This window comes from Macrotis lagotis, chromosome 1 (genome assembly GCF_037893015.1).
Source record: "Macrotis lagotis isolate mMagLag1 chromosome 1, bilby.v1.9.chrom.fasta, whole genome shotgun sequence".
NCBI classification, from domain to species: Eukaryota; Metazoa; Chordata; class Mammalia; order Peramelemorphia; family Peramelidae; genus Macrotis; species Macrotis lagotis.
The window spans coordinates 451126590-451142714 of NC_133658.1; the positions used below are offsets into that span (position 1 = coordinate 451126590).

Sequence of the window (16125 nt, forward strand, 5' to 3'; positions counted from 1 at the left end):
AAGTTTTTCTTTTGGGCTCTCTTTCAGGAGGTAACCAGTGAATTCCCTTAATTTCTGTTTTACCCTCTGCTTCTAGGTTCTCATGGCAGTTTTGCTGTATTATTTCTTGGAAAATGAAGTATAGGCTCTTTTCCTGGTCATGACTTTCAGGTAGCCCAATAATTTTTAAATTATTTCTTCTGGATCTATGTTCGAGGTTGGTTGTTTTTCCAGTGAGATATTTCACATTTTCTTCTAAATTTTGGCTTTTTTTGGAAGAGTTGTATTTATCCCTGATTTCTCTCAAAGTCATCAGCTTCCTTTAGTTCCATTCTGCATTTAAATGAGTTTTTTTTCCTTCAGAGAGCTTTTTTTATCTCCTTTTCCAGCTGGCCAATTTTGCTTTATAAGGCATTCTTCTCATTTGCCTATTGTTTTGTTTTTTCCATTTGACCTAAACTGGTTTAACATATTTTCTTCAATATTTTTTTGTATTTCTTTCACCAGGCTGCTTATTTGGTTTTCATGATTTATCTACATCACTCTCATTTCTCCTCCCAATTTTTCCTCCACCTCCCTTAAATGATTTTCAAAGTCTTTTTTTTGAGCTCATCCACAGCCTGCACCCATTTTCCATTTTCTCTTAAAGGCTTTGGATACAGAAGCTTCAAATTTGTCATCTTCTGAATCTTCTGGACCAAAGTAATTTTCTATGATCAGATTCTTCTTTTTCTTTTGTTTGCTTGTTTTCTCAGCCTAAAACTAATTTACCACACTTCCAAGGCTTTGGGGGGACACCCAAGGTCTTATGCTCTCTTGCCTGTGCTTTGATATGTAGATGATCACAGGCACTTCCCTCTTCCCTGGAGCTGTGAGGAGGGTCCCTGCTGGGCTATCTTAGTATAGAAGCCCATACTGCAACCTGCATACTGGATCTGAGTTTGGGCAAACAGCAGAGTCCTGCCCAAGGGAGAGGAGAGAGATTTCTGCAGTCTTCCCCAACTCCCTTACCGTCTGTGGGCTGTACTCTGGAGGTGCAGGCTGGCTTCCCTGATTCCCACTGCAGGTTCTCACTGCAGGGCTGCTCAGAGATCGGTGCTTCTCACTCCACATTCACTCTGGTTCAGCAAAGTTCTCTCACCACCCCTTCAAGCTGTTCCCAGTGATCCGTGGGCTGCACTGCACTGTGGCCAGGCTTTTTTCCAACCACCAGTCTGGTGAAGCACACCTTTCCTGCAGATCTTCTAAGTTACCATGGACGGGTAAATTGTATCACTCCATGTTTTCTGTGGATTCTGCCCCTCTACATTTTTGGCTAGAGTCATAATTTGATGACTTTTGGAGTTTTTTGGGGAAGGAGTTTTCGAGAAATGCTGCCTTCAAGCTGCCATCTTGACTCACCCCCCCCCCCTTTCAAAAATTCTTGATGAAAAGATCAGAGTTGATTAGAAATTTTGGTTTTCAAATATTAGACTTGAGAAGCCTACAGTGGTAAACAAGGAAGAGAAAACAATAAATTATTCAGTCAGGTTAAATTATTTATATCCTTACAAGGAAAGATAATACATGTATCTCTTAATTGAATCACCATTAGGGGAATTAGAAAATGTATACAGAGTGTAAGTATAAGTTGACTATGATGGAATGATATAAAAATATTAAAGAATAGGAAAGAGGATTACTGAAATAGAATGGGTGAATTATTTCATTTATTTGGGGGATTTTTTTGTTTTTTTAGGGTTTTTGGCAAGGCAAATGGGGTTAAGTGGCTTGCCCAAGGCCACACGGCTAGGTAATTATTAAGTGTCTGAGATGGGATTTGAACCCAAGTACTCCTGACTCCAAGGCCGGTGCTTTATCCACTATGCCACCTAGCTGCCCCTGGTGAATTATTTCATATAAGAGGCCCAAAAGATCTGTTACAATGGAGGAAAACAAAGGGAACACGGACATCTCTCACATCTTACTGTGATCAAATTTGGCTCAAAAAGGAAATAACATACACACTTGGTTGAGTGTAGAAATATGTCTTATCTATAGAAGGAGAGGAAGAGAGTAAAGTGGGAACTGATAGAAAAGTGGGTAGATTGAAGGAGGTAAAACGGGGAAGAGAGACAGAAAGAAGAGAGAGAGAGAAGTATTTAAGGAAAAATAGGACAGAGGGAAATATAGAGTTCTGGTAATCATAAATGTGAATGTTATAGGAATGAATTCATTCATAAAATGGAAATGGATAACAAGTTGGATTTTATGTTATTTACAAGAAAAATTGTTTGAAGCAGAGGGACACACACAGAGTAACAGTAAAAGGCTAGATCTATTAAGTTTCAGCTGAAGATTAAAAAATAATAGTAGGGTAACAAACATGATTTCAGACAAAGCAAAAGCAAAAATCTAAAAGAGAAAAGAAATTATCTTTTGCTAAAAAGTACAGACAAATAATATCAATATTAAACATAAATGCATCAAATGATATAGAATCCAAATTTCTAAAGGTGAACTTAAATAAGTTACAAGAAGAAATAGACAGGGGCGGCTAGGTGGTGCAATGGATAGAGCACCGGCCTTGGAGTCAGGAGTACCTAAGTTCAAATCCAGCCTCAGACACTTAATAATTACCTAGCCGTGTGGCCTTGGGCAAGCCACTTAACCCCACTGCCTTGCAAAAACTTTTAAAAAAAAAGAAATAGACAGTAAAACTATATTAATGGAGGATTTCAACTTTCCAACCACAAAATAAACAAAAAGTAAGTTAGAGGTCAGTAGAATTTTAGAAAAGTTAGATGTTAGATCTCTGAGGAAAATTAAATGTGGATAGAAAACAATATACTTTTTTCTCAGTACTCCATGGCACCCAGCAAAAATTGACAAGGGCATAAAACTTCCACAATTAACTGCAGAAATGTTAAATATATCCTTTTCAGATCATGATGTAATAAAATTTACTTAGCGAATGGCCATGGATAGAGTAAAATTTAAGAATTTGGTTTTATGGGGGTAAAATAATAAAATAGATGAACCATTGAATAATTTGATTTCAAAAAAGAAGAGAACCAAGTTGCCAGTTTCAAAAATTTAAAGGAGAATTCACCATCAATGAAGAAGAAATTAAAGCAATAATTGGGAGCCATTTTTTCAGTTGTATGCCAAGAAATCTGACAATCTAAGTGAGATGGATGAATTTTAAAAAATAAATAAATATCCCAGATTAACAGAAGAATAAATAAAATGCTTAAATAACTCCATCTTAGAAAAAAGAAATTAAACAATCCATCCTTGAACAAACTAAAATCCCCAGGGCCTAGATGGTATAGGAGGAATTCATTCTCAATTAAGAAACTTGAATTAAATGAGTTTTTTATTTTTTAGCATTTTCATATTGTAAACATGATTGCTTTTTTAGTTGGTTAATTTTCCTTCCTAGTCTTATTTCAATTATAGAAAGAGAGAAATAGAAATATGTATAATTTTTCCATCACCTCAAAAAATAAAAATTCAAACTGCAAAACAAACCACATCTAAAGTTCACGAAAAACAATGATTTTCCTACTGTGATTTGCCAAAATCTCCTCTGTCACTATGGGATGTACTAGAACTATGAATATTTTATAGACTGGGAAAGTGTGAGAGCATCAACCTTTATCCAGAATCTGTGCAAGCATGCCATCATGAAGCTGGACTGTAGTACTAGTGAAATTCTCCAGGAAACATTTTGCCATGATCCTCCACAAGCCCTCATGACTGATGGTATCAAAGACTTTGGTGAGGGCAATGAACTTCTGTCATCTCTCCTAGAACTGTCAGACAGTAAACACCATGTATGTTGTTCCTTGGCCCTTTCTGAAGCCACTGGCTGTCAGATGGATGACCATATTTCAGGTGAAGGATCAGGAGGATGATGGCAAAAATCTTGCCAGTAATAACTAAGAGACCCTTCACCATATGATTGTTACAGCACAACTTGTTTTCTTTTCATTTTTAGAGATGCACACATCTAGATATGTTCAGATGTATTATTTGTGCCTGACCTCTGGTAGTACCTTCTGAGCTTGTATTGCGCTAAGCAGCCACATAGAACAGCTGCCTTAATTCCCACATTGTGATGTTGTACTCTTTGAGTATGAACAATGAACAATTGCATATCATAGATTATTAGAGTCAATTCTTCATGACAAAAACACCCCAATTGCATTTGGCCATTAGGTAGATATTGATTACCTTTATGAAAATAATTTTGGAATATTGAAGAAAAAGATTAAAAAACTCTTTGATTATGCCTGTCACCTTTGCTGCTTCTCATTTGACATAATGTTCATGTGTTGACCCTGTCTAAGAACTGAGCTTGAAACTGGCCCATTGATCTGAAGGACACTGTCAGCTAGCAAGTCCATGCCCTGAGATCAATGCTATCTAACATTTTTATTAGTAACTTGGATGTTAGGTTCTTCAAATTTTCCAATGACACAAAAGTGGAAGAAATAGCTATTATAGTGGTGACAGGATTCAAAAAGATTTTGACAGCATCCCAGAACACAGTTGATGAAATTCCATGTGCACAAATGTAGCATTACACTAGGTTTCAAAAAATCAACTTTAAAAATACTTGATTAGGAAGAAGGCATGATTATAGAGCAGTTTGTCTGAAAAAGACTGTAAACATGATGATAGCATATTCATGTTATTTTTCAGTCTCATCCAATTCTTCATGATCCTATATGGAACTTTCTTGGCAAAGATACTGAAGTTGTCTTCCATTTTTTCCTCATGGATCAAGGCAAATCAGAACTTAAATGATTTGCCTAGAGTCACATAGCTAGTTAGTGTATGAGACCTCAAGTCTTCTGATTTTATATATATATATATATATATATATATATATATATATATATATATATATATGTACATGTATATATTTGTATGCATTTTCATGTGGGAACTGATTTGATTTTTGAGCTGCATTGGGAGAGGAATAATTTCTAGGAATAAAAATTAGAACCTTTTTTCTCTACCCTGTTCTCTACCATATCTAGAGTATTGTGCTTAGTTCTGGGTTCTACAGTTATGAATGATATTAATAAACTAGAAAGCATCCAGAGGGGTTCAGCTGGGGTGGTGAAAGACCTTGAGTCTTTGTCTTATACAAGGAACATTTGAAGAATTTGAGTATATTTAACCTGAAGAAGAAAAAGAATGGAGAATCCATGCTAGGTATAGTCAAGTATTTCAAGGAATTTTACATGAAGGGCTAATCTGGTTCTGTTTAGCCTTAGAAGGTACCCCAGGAGCAGTGGGTGGCATTATAAAAAGGTTATTCAGACTTGATAACAGGAATATCGTCCTAATAATTAGTTGTCCAAAAGTGAAATGGTCCATCTTAGAAGACCCTTTCATTGGAGGTCTTCAAGCAGAGGTGTATTGTAATTTGCCCTTTAGAAGTTAAACTAAATCTCGTGTCGGGACACAAAAACTGTGTTCAAGTATTTCTTGGGGAAAAAGAACTAAAGTTGTTACTTTACCTTAGGAGCAAAGAGAGAGTTGCAGATAGACAGCTTTATACTTGAAAATTTCCTGAGAGAGCTCTCCATAACTAAAATGATGAATTCCCTTAAGAATTCCCTCTCTCTTGACATCTTCCAGATCTGATCACAGATGATCATGTTGTTGGTGCAAAGGGGATTTTTAGTCAGAATGACTCTGAAATCCGTTAGAACTATAAGAGTCTATTCTGTTGTCTCTACTATAAGATTATTCTTCAAGTTGTTCAAAGGATAGATGGGAAAATTGGTAGACCTAAGACAGAGACTGCTAATGATAATGTCTGAAACAAATGTGTGATGGCAATACAAGTGAATAGAGGAAGTTCAATGTAAAAGATTTTGTAATTTGATAAAATCCTAAAGTTTTATTAGCCAGGATTTGTGGACTGTTTTTAAATACATGGGGGGCAAAAGGACAGAAGAGTCAATGACCTCGAAACTATGATCAACAGAAATAGGAAAGATTTAGGAAGAAAGATTTCAGTTTTAGACATGGTAAGTGAGATGTGGAGATATTCATGTGGATATATATATTCAATAAGTCAGTCAACAAACCTTTTTTAAGAAGTTACTCTATGCCAGGATTACACTGAAAATGTACCTATTGAATATCTACCTACTCTTTAAAGTTCACCTTCAGATCCTATCTTTCTTGCCTTATCCTTCTCAAAGAGCACTTTCCTCTCTTCAGCTTTACAAAGCAATTGATTTGTACCTCTCAAACATACTTATTGATGTATGTTATATATTACAGCCCCTTAAGAAATTGTGAGTTCAGTGAAGGCAGAGACTAAGATTTATTTTAAGTTCCGGTACTTAAGAGCCTAGTACAGTACTCTGTAAACAGTAGGTATTTAATAATTAAAAGATTAGATTGAAAAAAATGAAATAAATTGAATTTGAGAAAACCCTAAGAACAGCTCAACTTAAGATCTGAGATTCAGATTTTTTTTTTTTAACAGTAGTCCTGGAGACTTCATAGAACATCACTGAAAGTATTATCCCTCTTATTTTAAAATGGATATTAAATCTGTGGCATAGTGAGCTGAAACGGTTACCAGTGAACATATGTTGCTGCTCTAAAGGCAGATATTTGAAGCCTACTACAATGGATTCCACTTCAATTATTTCCTCTGCCTTGAGTATGTACTTCTGAGATCTTATTTGGGTGACTATATTTAGAATGATCTTGGAAGATATAAATATATAATTTACAAGATAAAAGAAAATATCATGGGTTTAGCAAAAATAGCTTTTTGAAGGAGCAGATACTGAATTTTAAAAGATAATTTAATCACTTAGCAATTTCTACAACTTTCCAGGTAATCCCAAAGTTAAAGTACTTGAGATATTGTTTTTAAACACCCATGAACCCTAATTGAGATTGGTTGCTGTTGCCTTTATTTAGATGAAAATTCAGGAGATGGTGAATTAGATCTTAATGGAATTGATGACAATGAAATCGATAGGGTAAGCTATTTTTATTCTATTCTTATACTTTGCCCTTGAAGAAAAAAAATGCTTTTTAATTCATTTCTGTAACATTATGTGACATACTTAGTTATTTTTACTTTTTTTAGATTCAGATTACTTCTATATCTAAATGATGCTTTTGTGCAAATCTGCCCAATAGGTTTTACCTAGTTTTTAAATAAGGTTAAAGACCAGTGGAGTTAATATAATTCCAATCATAGTGCAGTTTCAATATATTGGAGATTGGGGTTTTTTTTTTTTAACTTTTTTTTGGTCTTGAAATACTTAATTTGTTTTAGAGTTCTTGAAATATTTTCATAACATAGACTCTCACATATAGTATATGTTGCCCATATTATATGTTCAGTTCATTTTTGTTAGCATGAATCAAATGTCATGGTAATATCTGTTCATTCAATTTGTTTTGCTATTCTTTGCATCATGGAGAAGTTATGAATCTTTTAGATAACATTGTAGTTTCTCTGATTACTAACTGTCATGATGGATTTTTGTGATACCATCTACTTTCAAAGCATTGGGACTACTCTAGGGCCTTCCTTCTAAGGTAGGCTCATGAATTCTCTGAACCTCAGATATACCAATCAATGTTATGTGACACTGACTTGGTGACCAAAAGTTTCAATGCCCTGTCCTAAGGTCCTATCATCTTAGAATAGTTAAGTTCACAAGTGAGGAACCATATGTAGGCGATTATAAAATTGTAAAAAATATGGTTTTTCAAAAGGTTAGATTGAGAAATGCAGTTCAGGAGTAACAAATACAGTTTTTCAGGGAACTTCTGATTGAAAAATAAAAGATATTTCCAAGTTGATTGCCCAGGTAATGTTTGACATAACCAAATTTAATCATGTAACTACCTTGTCAAATTGTCCCTTGAATTGTTAATTAAACAATTTATGGTGAAGACTATTTTGCTTTTATTCTGATTTTATTTTCAATAGAAATTATTTTGTAAGATATTTTTTCAAAAAAGAGAAAAACTGAAACAAAGTACTTATAAAGATGATTTTGATCCCAAATCAACCCTCATATACTTTCATATGTTTTATGAAAAATCTTACATGTTTTTGTCCTTCTTGTAACTATGAGGTCATTGACCTGTTAAAATTTCTCTATTTTTCTATTAGTTCCAACTTTCATTACATCCCATTAGTCCCAAGTTTGTTTGTTCTTAGATTAGTTGTTCTTGATTTATACAAATGGCATGTATAATTCAGTATGGAAGGAAATATATGTGAAATATCAAATTAACAATTTTGTTCTTTAAGATGAAAGTTGGATCCACATTTCCAGATAGACTCCAAACAGACTTTTCTCTTATGTTTCAGTCCCATTTTATTCCCTTGATGACTTTATATATTCAAATTTTGTTTATAGTTTTGAGATACGTTAAAATTCTGTTTGCTTTTTTAAAAATTAATAGTTGGAAAGAAATTGATTTTATTTTGTCTTCAGTATATTCTCAATGAAAATGAAGCCCAAATCAAAGCTGAACTGTGGATGAAAGAACATGCTGACTATGTAAAAGAACAAAAGGGTAAGCAATTATGACTTATCAAATATGCTATGAAATATTCTCTAATTCTGTCATTCATGCTGGTTACTTTTTTCATCTTTTAGAAAAAGAAGCAAGGATAGCAAAAGAGAAGGAGCTTGGCATTTATAAGGAGCACAAGGTAGAAAATGTTCTAATTTGTTTAAAAAGATTCTTTTAAATTAGTATAAGAATATCTCTTAGTTTACTGGAAAAATATTTCTCTATTGAATTCTGTTGGCATTGGTTTTAAACTTGTAAGGTTTTAAAACTTGTTATCTGGCTAAGGAATTCATACTTCCAGAGTCATTTAATATTTCACTAACATTAAGAAAGTTAGAAATAATAATTCACAGTTTGATGACTATGTTATATGTTGAATGTTCCCAGAGAAAATGCTTCTCACGTTAGTACAAATTGTATTTATGTGTGCTGGCTTGCAGTTTGCAAATGAATCTTTTCAATATATAAAAATAAAATACAAATTGGGAGTCCAGAGACCTATGTTGAACTCAAGATCTTTTCATTACATGATTCCCTTCTACCCTCTGAGCTTCAGTATTTCCATTTTAGAGTGAAGAGATTAGACTAGATGGTCTCTAAATTCTCTGCCTTTTTTTGATTTGATATTTGTAAGAGTTTGAAATGAGAAAAACTAATATTTTTATTCTTTAGTAATTTTAAAGAAACAACAGTATTCTACCTATCATAAATCATATTTCTTTTTACCAGGGAGCTTTGCTCAGCTCTTCAAATTATTGCTTAAATCAGTCATATTAACTACTCCATTGTATTTTTTAATTAAAATTGGCTTTTATTAAGATATCTTAACAAAAGGACTACTGCTCTCAAGGGGAGAGGAGTCCAAATCCCAGAAATGGAAGGAAGGTCTTTTACTCACTTTGAAAGTCTTGTTCCTCCTCCTTCATGCCAATCATTTGTTGAGATCACACTCACATTCCAAAAGTCCATCCAAAATAATACAATTATTATCATTATTGGGCTTAACATTGAAACAAATTAGAGAATTAATAAGCCTCTCCATAAATGCCCTTCACAAAATTCTTCTCCTGTGTTTTCTTTTTTCCCCAAAAGAAAAAAAAGTAAATATCCCTGATACCATAATTATATATTTTTCTTTTTTCCTAACTCAAAGATGTTTCAATAAAGCTTAAGATCCCAAATCACTTTAAGAATCTAAATTATGTAATTCCTCCCATTCTGTACAAATTTTGTCAGAATGTAACAACACTAATACTACTCTTAAAATCCTCAGTGATTCCCAAAATTCTAATTCAGAAATAGGTTAATTTTAGTGGTGGCATAGTGGATAAAACACCAGCCCTGGAGTCAGGAGTACCTGGGTTCAAATCCGCTCTCAGACACTTAATAATTACCTAGCTGTGTGGCCTTGGGCAAGCCACTTAACCCCATTTGCCTTGCAAAAAATAAAAACTAAAAAAAAACAGAAATAGGTTAATTTTAAAAACAGTGATGGTCAGGAGTGCAGAACTTTTAGACCATGTGACCGGAGCAGAGGCATTCATTAGACAGTTTTCCTTTCCCTGGTTTTTTTATATTTTCTTCCTTCCCTTTAAGGTTAAGCACTTGAAATCTGCTGCCACCCCCACCACCCCCCATACTGGTGGGGCACTCCTCCAGCTGAACTCAGGATTAGAGTTAAAGTCTTAACAGGATGGCAGATCAAACCACCACGTGCACAACCTCCCCACTCCTTTCCCCCAACTCAGGGAGGAAGCATGGGATGTTTACCAGACAGTCATAAAATTAAGAAATCTTTCCTCCTACAACTTCTCAGTCTTAATCATCTCCCTTAAAAGTTTTTTCTCACCTGAACTCTCCCTGAACTACAGCTTTTTCCTCCTCTCTCATCTCCAGCTCAGAGGGGAGGGGCTAAGCTCCATGAAGGACCTTCTTCCTCTCCCACCTTCCCAAAATCCTTGGTTCAGTAACCAGACCAGAAAATAAATACCCCCAGATAATTTAGAACATAGAACATAATGAACACATGCCCATGGGCATCACACACACACACACACACACACACACACACACACACACACGAGATCCAATTGACTTGCTTACTTCCTTCAGTATTCCAGCTATCGGCCATGAGGCTCCCTGTTCCCCCGAGTCCACTGACTACTTTTCCCATAGTGTGCTTCAAGTTTTGGGGAAGTTCCTGGAGAGGCAGCCCCAATTTCCCTTCCCCATTTTGGGGTACCCTTTTATCCCCTAATCCTCTGGTCTCTCCTTCTAGTCCCAGCCACGTAGGAAGACTTCCTAGCCAGATTAAGGCAATTCCTACCACCTCCTTACCACTTTAAGGATCCTGACTCCCACCTCCAGACAGTTTAATCACTCTGCTGCTAGTCCAGGCCAGTGTTCTCAGAAATCTCTTGATTTATTTCTCCACAAAGAATGCCATGAAATACACTTGAAATCAAGTTGTTTGCATGCACTATTTTCTGTGTTCTTCCAGGAAAATATCAGAAAAATTTACATTATTAAATACCGATTGAGCCCCCAAATTGTTATAAATGTCTTGTACATACTTAGTCCAGAGTAATTAAAATTAGCTTTTATTAGGATACCATAACGAAAGGATCACCTTTGTCTTAAAAAAAAAGAGGAGCTACTCAATTGAATTTTAAACCATTTATAGTTTGGGTAATACATAAATGTTATAACAGACTGCACTGATGCATATGAATTTATGTTCTAGAATCTTAACAATTGAGTTTTTTGTTCATAGGTTTATGTTAACAGTCTATGATCAAAAGCTTTTTTTGCAGTTTCTTGAGTTGGCTTTACCATTTACCTTAGTTTGTGATTGTTCTTTTTTTTTTTTTAAAGGTTCATATCCTTTCTTTTCTGTCTTGAGGTAGAGTTGAGGTTTGGTTCCTACTGTAGGCTATCAGTTGTCTTTGAATTGTTACCCTTTTCTGAAGTTTAAACTCTGGCTACTGGTGTCATAGTTAATTCTGTGCATTTGAATGTAAAAATGAAAGTCATTTGACCTAGGCTAAAATTTGCAGGATTGTCCTTTGCAATTTTAGGGCATAATAATTACTGCAATGAGAGGGGAAAGGAGGCTTTTTTCTTTCAAATTCCACAGCATAGTCTAAGAATTTTATATACTGAATTTAATTTAAGTTTAACTAAATTTAAAATGCAATTTAATTAAACTTAATTCAGGTTTAATTCAGTTAATTAAATTTAACTAAATAAATGTTTAAGAGATTTAAAGATGTTCTGACAATTTATATGAACTTAAGTGGAAGAGTAAGAAAAAAGAAAATTAGAAGTGAGAAGGGGCGGCTAGGTGCTACAGTGGATAGAGCACCGGGCCTTGGAGTCAGGAGTACCTGGGTTCAAATCCGACCTCAGACACTTAATAATTGCCTAGCTGTGTGGCCTTGGGCAAGCTACTTAACCCCATTGCCTTGAAAAATCTTAAAAAAAAAAAGTGAGAAGAAAATAGGGAAATAAACATGAGGAAAGAAGAGAGGAATAAATATAAGAAGAGGATCCAATGGTACTATGAAAGCCAAGAGAGAGATAATAGTTCAGCTGCTTTACATTTTGTAGTTCCAGCTGACCTATCACATTCTTTTACTGTTCAGCTCCTCTGTAGCTCCAGGCTGGGAGGGAGGTCAAGATATTTTTAGGGCTAAATTGCCTATACTTCTTGGCTTTTCAACTCCTTTTCAAATCCTTTGGCTGCCTAGTATCTATTTGCTAATATCTCTCAGTGTTGCATAGATCTGTATACCCAAATGATCTAACAGGTTAGGAGGAAGGTGTATTGGAAGATAATAAACTGAATAAATAAAGCTGGGTTTGCCATTATATTAGTTTGTGATTTTTCTTTTTTTTTTTAGGTTTATTTCCTTAATTTTCCTACTCATCTTGAAAAGTATATTTCATTAAACATAGAGCATTTTATTTTTGGCCTTTGTACACAGTTACATTAGGTTGGCCTACATCTTTCTCTTGACATGAAGAGGCATATCTTATTAGAATGTCTAATGTTCTGATTCCTGGGCCCAACTGCTGGTTCACTTGACAGCTGTAGGTCACTGAAGCAGATTTTCTTCTAGGTCAGTAAGAAGCCAATTGCTGTGTTGCCCCCAGCATGCCATCTTCGAAGGACATGTTTTTGAAAAAATTTTCAATTATTATCTAATAACAAGAAGAATAACTATATATATCGGGCTATGGATGGATATGCTATGCATAGGTGAAATGGCCAAAGAAGTTTTCACTGGGAGTAAAATTGTTGATCAGAGAGAAGGCTAACATATACTCTTTAAGATATGGAATCTTTTGCTACTGAGCATAGCCAAAATGGAATCATCTCTAAAATAGTATGCTCATAATACTATCCCAAAAGCACTTCACCTGATAAAATGAATGCATGGGAGTTATTTGGGTAGTGCCTGTGTCATTCTTACCTGGAACCATGCTGGATCCTCACTAAACCTACTGCTTATGGCATGCAGCCTTTCCTTCCCAAACTGATTTTTAAAAAAAATTTCTGTTTACTTGGGAGAGTAACAGTGTATAGCTATGATAGTTGGACTCTTAAGGAAAGCTGAGCGCTAATTGATGTTTTCATTTTGTAGTGCTGGAAAAGACTTTTGAGAGTCCCTTGAACAACATGGAGGTCAAATAAGTCATTGTTTAAAGAAATTAATGCAGGCTATTCAATGGAAAGATCAAATACTGAATCTGAAGCTTACATACTTTGGTCATATAATGAGGAGACAGAATTCATTGGAAAAGTCCCTGATATTGGGGAAGATTGAAGGGAAAAGGGGAACAGCAGAGGATGTGATAGACAGATAGCATCATGGAAACAATGAACATTAACTTGGACAGATTTTGAGAGATAGTGGAGAGCTTGATGTGCAGTGGTTTATGGGTAACGAAGAGTTGGGCATGGCTGCACAATTGCACAATATTATCTGTCTAGTGGATGAAATGGAGTTGAATCTTACTTTTCAACCAAAATGAATCAATGTTATAAGTGGAACAGCCTTTTGCTTTCAACACTACTGGTTTTGATAATGGATGCAAAACTAATTTATCCTGGCATTGTTTATTTATCCATTTTTAAAATTTGTTGGTAGGAGTTGGGTTTTTGAATGTAACTTTAAATGCCAACAAAACTAATTGCAAACACATTTGCATCCATTTACGGTTGAAAAAAATTAATTTTAGCATAAGAACACCATAATAACCTTTTATCTGCTCATTTTGTATCTACTTTCTTTTGGTCAGGAGAATTTAGTTGTTTAACATGCATTTGACTTGCATAATTATTAGAAGTACCAAAAGGATTTTCATTGATTGGGCTATCTTTTGATTTTTTTCATTATGATTATGAATTTGCATCTCTGCCCCTGTGACCTACAATTGGAACTTCCTTAATGGGTGGAATGGCCTAGTCATTTGACTCATTAGGGACCTGTTGAAAGGTTGTCTATGGGTCCTCTACTCAACTCTTGATTGCTAGTATTTTTGCAGTTATTTATATCTTGTCCAAATCACTGATTTTATATTTCAATTAAGCCAAAGAAGTCTTCCAAAAAACGCGAGCCAATTCAGGCTAGCACTGCAGGAGAAGCTATTGAAAAGATGTTGGAACAAAAGAAGATCTCGAGTAAAATTAATTACAATGTACTAAGGGACTTGAACAGCAAAGGAAGTACGACCCCTAAGAGGGAGAATGAACAGCCTAACTATAGCAGCAGTACCAAGAAGTTGGCACGCAGAAAATGTCCTGCAAGTAGGACTCTAGGGGACCCTCTGAGCAACAGCATGGGAAAAAGGTATTGTATGAATTTGCTTTTTGTATGAATTTGCTTTTTGTTTAATTGCCTGGTGAGTATCAATTGCCTGAGAAGTACCTTCAAATTAACCTGCATAGCACTTTAAGGGTATTATTTGAGCAGTATGGTTCATTCTCAGAATTCACAAGTTCTTGACCTTTTCTTTTGAAACGGAATAGCTATTTCACTACTGATACAAAATTTGCCTCAGTCGAATTGTTTAGATTTGTTTGAAATTTGTGTCTAAAAATAAATTTATTTTTGATAATGTGGAGTTTGCTTAATCCAATTCCTGGCTTCATAGTTTAATGAGCTTTATGTCCTTGGGCAAGTGACTTATTACATATGTAGAATGAAGAGGGTTGTTGGACTAGTTAATTTCTGAGTTCCCTAGAATCACATAAATTCTGTGCTCCATCTCCAAGGATATGTGTGAACTAAGCATTAATGATAAATGAGATTTTTTTAATTAAATTTTCTTTTCATAAATATCTGCCTTTTCTTCTTCCCACTTAATAATTATTTCAGTCTGCACTCTTGAGTACTTCACCTTCTTATCAGGAAATGAGTGATATGTTTCATGGTGCTTATTCTGGAACTGTTCATTATTGTGTTGATCAAAATTCTCTTTATGATATTGTTGTTATTGTATAAATTGTTCTCCTGATTCTTCTAATTTTATTCTGCATCAGTTTATACCATGACCCAGATTTCTCTGAAACCTCATCATTTCTTATAGCACAATTGTATTCCTTCATATTCATATACCATAACTTGTTCAGTGATTCCCATATTGATGTGTTGTACCCACAATTTCCAATTCTTTGCCACCACAAAAAGAGCTGTTATAAATATTTTTGTATGGATGGATCCTTTGCCTCTTTTTCTGATTTCTTTGGAGTACACAAATAGTAGTGGCATAACTTTTTGCATAGTTGTAAATTACTTTTCAGAATAGCTAGACCTGTTCAAGCAGTTTAACCAAAAGAGCTTTAATTTGCTCGTTTTCCTCCAGCCCTTTCAGCATTTGTCTCTTTTCCCTTTTTTGTCAACTTTCCTGTCTGTTGAATATTAGGTGGAATGAAGCAGCTAAGAGTTACAGTGAATAGAGCCCTGGGCCTGGAATAAGGAAGACTTGAGTTCAAATCTAGTCTCTGATGCTTAGTTGCTATGTGACCCTAGACCAGTCAATTAAACTTCTGCTATAATTTCCTCAACTGTAAAGTGGGAATGAAAAATAACACCTACTTTCTAGGGTTATTGGAAGGATCAAATGAAATAACACTTGTAAGCTTTTAATGCAGTGCTTGGCATTGTAGCAGGCCATATTTCCCATTTCAAAAGTACATTCATTCTTTTATATGCTTTTTTTTTGAAGATTGTTCATTCTGTAAAAAGGACCAACAATGTCCTTAGGAAGGAGGTGATTTTCATTGCAGAGTTTATTGTGAATGCAATTTAGTATAAACTATAACATTTTTCTTTTTAGCAAGGTAGACAAGCTAGTTTTGTGCTCTTGGTTAGAATACTGTAATATAGTGCTATGCTGGCAAGCTCAACCTTTACTTATTAGTTCTATCATATATGGTCACAGGCTATATCATTTAGCTCTTTAATAAATTCATTCTTTTGGAGTCTTTGTGGTAATGTCAGTTGATTAGGGCAAATATTCCCAGTATAGGAAAAACAACTCAAAGCACCTATTCTCTACCCATGGTGAAGT

General features: G+C 34.8%; 1 protein-coding gene across 2 annotated transcripts in view; it reads left to right on the forward strand.

Annotated features, from left to right (window-relative positions):
* The window catches only part of BRF1 (BRF1 general transcription factor IIIB subunit), a 163742-nt gene that overhangs the window by 115497 nt on the left and 32120 nt on the right, over positions 1-16125 (forward strand). For both annotated transcript variants that reach the window (XM_074213472.1, XM_074213471.1), the window contains exons 12-15: positions 6925-6986; positions 8466-8547; positions 8631-8686; positions 14143-14402. In XM_074213472.1, the coding sequence (XP_074069573.1) occupies positions 6925-6986; positions 8466-8547; positions 8631-8686; positions 14143-14402 (460 nt within the window). The remainder of the gene's footprint in view (positions 1-6924; positions 6987-8465; positions 8548-8630; positions 8687-14142; positions 14403-16125) is intronic.